This window comes from Tachyglossus aculeatus, chromosome 8 (assembly GCF_015852505.1).
Source record: "Tachyglossus aculeatus isolate mTacAcu1 chromosome 8, mTacAcu1.pri, whole genome shotgun sequence".
Lineage (NCBI taxonomy): Eukaryota > Metazoa > Chordata > Mammalia > Monotremata > Tachyglossidae > Tachyglossus > Tachyglossus aculeatus.
This window is the reverse complement of record NC_052073.1, coordinates 35,735,171-35,742,183: the sequence shown is the minus strand read 5'-3', so window position 1 is coordinate 35,742,183 and position 7,013 is coordinate 35,735,171. Positions and strand designations below refer to the sequence as shown.

The following is a 7,013-nucleotide window of genomic DNA, read 5'->3' as shown; positions in this document are numbered from 1 at the left end:
AGGCCAGGGGGATGACGTGGGCAGGGGGTCGACGGCGAGACGGGCAAGAACGAGGCATGGTGAGGAGATTAGCGGCGGAGGAGCAGAGGGTGCGGGTGGGGTGGAGAAGGAGAGAAAGGAGGTGAGGTAGGAGGGGGCGAGATGATGGACAGCCTTGAAGCCCAGGGTGAGGAGTTTCTGCCTGATGCGCAGATTGATTGGTAGCCACTGGAGATTCTTGAGGAGAGGAGTATCATGCCCAGAGCGTTTCTGGACAAAGACAATCCGGGCAGCGGCATGAAGTATGACCATATCCCCATGCCCATTGGTCCAGAATAAGGCCACGCCCTCACACCACACTTTGGTTCAGATCCAGGCCACGCCCACAATCAACCGCATCCCCATGCCCATTGGTCCGGATTCAGGCGACGCCCACACGCCACGCTCATTGGCCCAGATCAAGGCCACGCCCACAGCCGACCATATCCCTACGCCCATTGGTCCGGATTCAGACCACGCCCTCACACCACACTCATTGGTTCAGATCCAGGCCACGCCCTCACACCACACTCATTGGTTCAGATCCAGGCCACGCCCACAACTAACCACGTTCCCCACGCCCATTGGTCCGGATGCAGGCCACGCTCTCACACCACACTTTGGTTCAGATCCAGGCCACGCCCACAATCAACCGCATCCCCACGCCCATTGGTCCGGATTCAGGCCACGCCCACACACCACGCTCATTGGTCCAGATCCAGGCCACGCCCACAATTGACCACAACCCCACACCAGTTGGTCCAGATTCAGGCCACGCCCCCACACAACGCTCACTGGTCCGCACTCAGGCCACGCCCACCATCGACTGCATCCCCACACCCATTGGTCCAGATCCAGGACACACCCACACACCACGCTCATTGGTCCACATTCAGGCCACGCCCACAGTCGACCATATCCCCATGCCCATTGGCCCAGATTAGGCCACGCCCAAACGAAACGCTCATTGGTCCATATTCAGGCCACGCCCACATTCGACCATATCCCCGTGTCCATTGGTCCAGATCCAGGCCACGCCCACACACCACGCTCGTTGGTCGATACAGGCCACGCCCAACAGAGGCACACCCATTGGTCCAGATCCAAGCCACGCCCACAGTCGACCACCATTCCAGATCCAGGCCATGCCCATACATCACGCTCATTGGTCCAGATCCAATATATGTATATATGTGTACATGTTTGTACGTATTTATTACTCTATTTACTTATTTTACTTAGTACAGTGCTCTGCACACAGTAAGTGCTCAATAAATACGACTGAATGAGTAAGCACTCAATAAATTTGTACATATTCTATTTATTTTATTTTGTTAATATTTTAATGTTGTATAGATGTATATGTATATATGTATATGCATATGTATATATGTACATGTTTGTACGTATTTATTACTCTATTTATTTTACTTGTACATACTCTATTTGTTTCATTTTGTTCATATGTTTTGTTTTGTTCTCTGTCTCCCCCTTCTAGACTGTGAGCTCACTGTTGGGTAGGGACCGTCTCTCTATGTTGCCAGCTTGGACTTCCCAAGCTCTTAGTCCAGTGCTCTGCACAGAGTGAGCACTCAATAAATACGATTGAATGAATGAATGACTGGCCCAGATCCAAGCCACACCCAACACAACACAATCATTGGTCCAGATCCAAGCCACGCCCACACCCGACCACGCCCACACTCACATGTCCAGATCAAGGCACGCCCACATCTGCCCCCGCCCATGCACCACACCCACTGATCCAGATCCAAGCCACGCCCATTTCCGACCACGCCCACACACCACCCCCATTGGCTCGGATCCGAGCCACGCCCACTTCCGACCACGCACCGCACCCATTGGTCCAGATCCAAGCCACGCCCACACACCACACCAATCGGACCACACACCACACCCACATACCAAGGCCCCCCCCCACAACCTGATCACCTTGTAACCTCCCCAGCACTTAGAACAGTGCTTTGCACATAGTAAGCGCTTAACAAATACCGTCATCATCATCATCATACCACACCCATTGGTCCGGCTCCAAGCCCCGCCCACAAACCTCACGCATTGGTCCAGATCCAGACCACGCCCACCACTAGCCCCGCCCCCAGTCGGCAACGATCCAAGACCCACCCCCAATCACGTTCCAGCTCCAAGCCCCGCCCACCGCAGGCCCCGCCCACATCCGGGCCCTTCCCAAGGCCCCCCCCCGTCCCCAGTCCCGTTGAGGCCCCGCCCCTTCCGGCCTCAGCACTGGGAGCGGCACCAGTCTGCCGACCGGAAGTAGCCGAGCACGTTGACGAGCGGGAACATGATCAGGGCGCCCAGGGCGGAGCCGAGCTGCACCACCGCGCCGCACCACACGAGGGCGCCGTGGCTGTGGCTGCGCAGGATGGCGCCCGTCATCACCTTCACGTAGCTCAGCGCGCCCACGAACAGGACCCACGACGCCACCTGCCGGCCCAAACGGAGCCCGCCTCAGCCCGCTCCCCGCCCGCCGCGTTGTGGGGGGGGGCATGGGAGGCCCGGAGGCTCATGGGAAATGAGCGGCTCTGCCCCGGCGTGGGGGATCATGGGAAAGGGGGGGGGCCTGGTTCCGGCGCGGGGGGGTCATGGGAAAAGAGGGGTCTTGTCCCGCTGCAGAGGATCGTGGGAAAAGAGGGGCTTTGTCCCGCTGCAGAGGATCGTGGGAAAGAAGGGGCCTTGTCCCGCTGCAGAGGATCATGGGAAAAGAGGGGCTTTGTCCCGCTGCAGAGGATCATGGGAAATGAGGGGCTTTGTCCCGCTGCAGAGGATCATGGGAAAAGAGGGGCCTTGTCCCGCCGCAGAGGATCATGGGAAAAGAGGGGATTTGTCCCACTGCAGAGGATTATGGGAAAAGAGGGTCCTTGTCCCGCTGCAGAGGATCATGGGAAATGAGGGGATTTGTCCCGCTGCAGAGGATCATGGGAAAAGAGGGGCCTTATCCCGCCGCAGAGGATCATGGGAAAAGAAAGAGGGGCTTTGTCCCACCGCAGAGGATCATGGAAAGAAGGGGCCTTGTCCCGCTGCAGAGGATCATGGGAAAAGAGGGGCCTTGTCCCGCCGCAGAGGATCATGGGAAAAGAAAGAGGGGCTTTGTCCCGCTGCAGAGGATCATGGGAAAAGAGGGGCCTTGTCCCGCTGCAGAGGATCATGGGAAAAGAGGGGCTTTGTCCCGCTGCAGAGGATCATGGGAAAAGAGGGGCCTTGTCCCGCTGCAGAGGATCATGGGAAAGGAGGGGCCTTGTCCCGCTGCAGGGGATCACCTGTATATATGTATATGTTTGTACGTATTTATTACTCTATTTTATTTGTACATATTTATTCTATTTATTTTATTTTGTTAATATGTTTTGTTTCGTTCTCTGTCTCCCCCTTCTAGACTGTGAGCCCGCTGTTGGGTAGGGACTGTCTCTATATGTTGCCAACTTGGACTTCCCAAGCGCTTAGTACAGCGCTCTGCACACAGTAAGCGCTCAATAAATAAGATTGAATGAATGAATGAATGAATGGGAAAAGAGGGGCCTTGTCCTGGCGAAGGGGGGGTCTTGTCCTGGTGCAGTGGATCATGGGAATAGAGGGGTTTTGTCCCGGTGCAGAGGATCATGGGAAAAGACCAGTCTTGTCCCGGTGCAAGGGATCATGGGAAAATGGGGGGGGGGGCGGTCCATGGCTTGGCGTGGTGGGTCACGGTCAAAGAGGGGCCTTGTTCTAGTGCGGGGGGTCATGGGAAAAGAGGGGTCTTGTCCCAGTGCAGGGGATCATGGGAAAACAGGGGCCTTGTCCTGGTGCAGGGGATCATGGGAAAAGAGGGGTCTTGTCTCAGTGCAGGGGATCATGGGAAAAGTGTGGGGGGGGGTCTTGGCCTGGCGTGGTGGGTCACGGCCAAGGTGGGGCCTTGTTCCGGTGAGGAGCATTATGGGAAAAGAGGGGCCTTGTCCCAATGTGGGGGGTCATGGGAAAAGAGGGGCCTTGTCCTGGTGCAGGGGATCATGGGAAAACAGGGGTCTTGTCCTGGTGCAGGAGATCATGGGAAAGGAGTGTCCTTGTCCTGGCGCTGGGGGTCATGGGAAAAGAGGGGCCTTGTCCTGGTGCAGGGGGATTTGTCCTGTGTGGGGGGTCATGTGAAAAGAGGGTCCTTGTCTTGGCCCAGGGGATCACTGGGAAAGAGGGTCTCTGTCCTGGTCCAGCGGATCATGGGAAAAGAGTGTTCTTGTCCCGGCCCGGAGGATCATGGGAAAAGAGGGCGAGTTCCAGAGGCAGGGATGGGGAGGCTGACAGGGGGGTGAGAGGAAGCCGGGAGATTTTCAGCCCCCTCAGGAGGGGAGGTGGGGGTCTCGGGCCGAGGGTGGGGGGAGGGGGTACTCACGATGATGACTTCTCCCCACTTTGAGCCTTGCAGCAGCGGACAAGGGCTCATGACGGCCATGGCCATGTTGTACGCGGCAAAGGTTGTCCCCGCCAAGGTGATGAACCCCAGCTTCACCAAGGACCTGGGGGAGACCCGGGGTTGGGGGGGGAGGAGAAATCATGAGGAGGGGATCTCTCGGGGGACCCTCCCCTGATTACCAGGTGGGCTCACTGATTCCTACAGACCGGGCAGAGCTCTAGTCCGGAGGATCTATCCCACTCTGCCAAGTATCCACCCCAGCGCTTAGTACAGTGCCTGGTGCATAGTAAGCGCTTAACAAATACCATTATTATTATTACTATTATTAACTTTGTTCTATTTAGAGAACGCTGTTTAGAGAAGCAGTGTAGCCTACTGGCTAGAGCCCGGGCCTGAGAGTCAGAAGGTCCTCGGTTCTAATCCCGGCTCCGCCATTTGTCTGCCGTGTGACCACGGGCAAGTCCCTTCGCTTCTCTAGGCCTCAGTTCCCTCCTCTGGAAAATGGGGATGGAGACCGTAAGCCCCACGTGGGGCAGGGACTGTGTCCAACCCGATTTACTCGTATCCACCCCAGTGCTCGGTACAGTGCCCGGCACACAGTAGGCGCTTCCCACGTAACCCACGTGGGCGTACCTGCTGGGGAGAAACATGGCGACGAGGCAGGCCAGGGGGTTGGCGATGGAACTGAGGGAGGCGGCGAGGTGATAGGCCAGGGCGCCGTAGGCCATGCAGGAGTACGTCTGTACCGACGGCAGGACCCCGTTGGTCAGCGAATTCACCAGGGCCACGAGGGTGTAGACGAAGGCCAGCTGAGGCGGCGAGTGGGCGGCCGTCTTGTCCTCCCCGTCCTCCAGGCCCCCGGGGGCCCCGCCCGGCCCCCGGCCCCCGGGGCCGTCCAGCTCCCGGAAGGCGCTGAGGGTCACCTGCCCGGCCAGGAGGTCCTGGGTCGAAGACCCCCGGGCCTCGGCCCGGCGGGCCAACAGGAGGAAGGCGGCCAGGCAGACGCCCATCATGGCCGCCAACAGGACGAAGAAGACGGCGGGGGAGAAGCCGGCCGGGAGGAAGCGGGCCTCGGGGCCGGCGGTGGCGTTGCCGCTGGCGTTGCCCCCGACGCAGACGACCAGCCCCGAGCCCTGAGCCAGGGCGGCCAGGGCCGGCAAGGTGCCGCTCAGCCCCTCGCCCGCGAAGTAGGACGTGAGATAGCCGGGCCGGAAGCGGGCCATGAAGGGGAGGAAGGTGACGGACGAGGTGCAGTCCACCAGGGCCAGGAGGAAGGTCAGGGCCAGGAAAGCGGTACTGTGGCGGGCCCGGCCGACGGCGGAGGTCTCCCGCCAGAGGAAGGCCAGGAGCAGGCAGGAGACGCAGCCGAGGGCCAGCAGGGCGATGATGAGCGCGGCCTCGGGCAGGCCCGCCGGGCGGAGGAGGCGGTGGGCCAGGGCCACGGCCAGGGGGCCGACGTTGGCCAGCTGGGTGACCACCGTGAGGTAAGAGGGGAGGGCCCAGCCCTCGGGCAGCTCCGGGACTAGCAGGGGCAGCTCCACCCAAAGCCCGTTGATGGCCAACCAGGACCCCGACCCGAAGGCGCACACCAGCAGGTGGGTCAGCAGGGACATGGCCGACGCCACCGCGCTGCTCCTCTCCGCCTCTGGGGGGCGCCTTGAGGAGGGGAGGGAAAGGGGGAGAGACACCGTTTGCTGAGACACCCCCCCCCGTCCGCGCTTCTCCTCTCGGCCGATGGGGGGCGCCCTGAAGGGGGGGAGAGCCACGTTTCTCTGAGACCACCCCCCTTGAGTTTCTCTCGGCCACCAGGGGGCGCCACATTTCTCTGAGACCCCACCCCCAGCACTTCTCCTCTCGGCCACCGGGGGCGCCACGTTTCTCTGACCTCCCCTCTCCTGTACTTCTCCTCTCGGCCACCAGGGGACGCCACGTTTCTCAGACCTCCCCTCCCCGGCGCTTCTCCTCTATGCCACCAGGGGGCAGCACGCTTCTCTGCGAACCCCCCCGCGCTTCTCCTCTTGGCCACCAGGGGGCGCCATGCTTCTCTGAGATCTCCCTCTCCTGTGCTTCTCCTCTTAGCCACCAGGGGGCACCGCACCTCTCTGAATCCTCTCAGCCACCAGGGAGAACCACGTTTCTCTGAGACCCCCCGACTCCTTGCGCTTCTCCTCTCGGCTGCCGGGGGGCGTCCTGAGGGAGGGAAGGGGGAGAGAGCCACACTTCTCTGAGACCCCCCCTGCGCTTCTCCTCTAAGCCACCAGGGGGTGCCACGCTTCTCTGACTCCTCTCGGCCACCAGGGGGCGCCACGTTTCTCTGAGACCCCCGCCCCCAGCACTTCTACTCTCGGCCACCAGGGGGCGCCACGTTTCTCTGACCTCCCCTCTCCTGCGCTTCTCCTCTCGGCCACCAGGGGGCGCCAAGTTTTCTCTGAGACACTCCCCCTCCCCTGTGCTTCTACTCTAAGCCACCAGGGGACACCACGTTTCTCTGAGACCTCCCCTCCCCTGCACTTCTCCTCTATGCCACCAGGGTGCAGCACGCTTCTCTGCGACCCCCCCCCCCCCCGTGCTT

At 60.4% G+C, this 7,013-nt stretch overlaps 1 protein-coding gene across 1 annotated transcript; it reads right to left on the bottom strand.

The window, feature by feature from the left end:
- Positions 1 to 2,258: 2,258 nt before the first annotated feature.
- On the bottom strand, positions 2,259 to 6,692 carry SLC52A3 (solute carrier family 52 member 3). The gene is made up of 4 exons (XM_038750459.1): positions 6,540 to 6,692; positions 5,075 to 6,097; positions 4,421 to 4,544; positions 2,259 to 2,484 (listed from the first exon to the last, which is right to left on the bottom strand). Exons 2-4 carry the CDS (start codon positions 6,052 to 6,054, stop codon positions 2,278 to 2,280), a joined length of 1,311 nt encoding a protein of 436 aa, XP_038606387.1. The 5' UTR covers positions 6,055 to 6,097; positions 6,540 to 6,692; the 3' UTR covers positions 2,259 to 2,277.
- Between the last annotated feature and the right edge of the window lie 321 nt (positions 6,693 to 7,013).

What these genes read in the sequence shown, in the direction of transcription:
- SLC52A3 (XM_038750459.1), bottom strand. Translation starts at nt 6,054, where the DNA reads ATGTCCCTGCTGACCCACCTGCTGGTGTGCGCCTTCGGGTCGGGGTCC. An exon ending in GCCATGTTTCTCCCCAGCAG is followed by an intron (nt 4,545 to 5,074) that starts GTACGCCCACGT and finishes GGTCTCCCCCAG; the next exon opens with GTCCTTGGTGAAGCTGGGGT. An exon ending in AGTGGGGAGAAGTCATCATC is followed by an intron (nt 2,485 to 4,420) that starts GTGAGTACCCCC and finishes TTGGGCCGGCAG; the next exon opens with GTGGCGTCGTGGGTCCTGTT.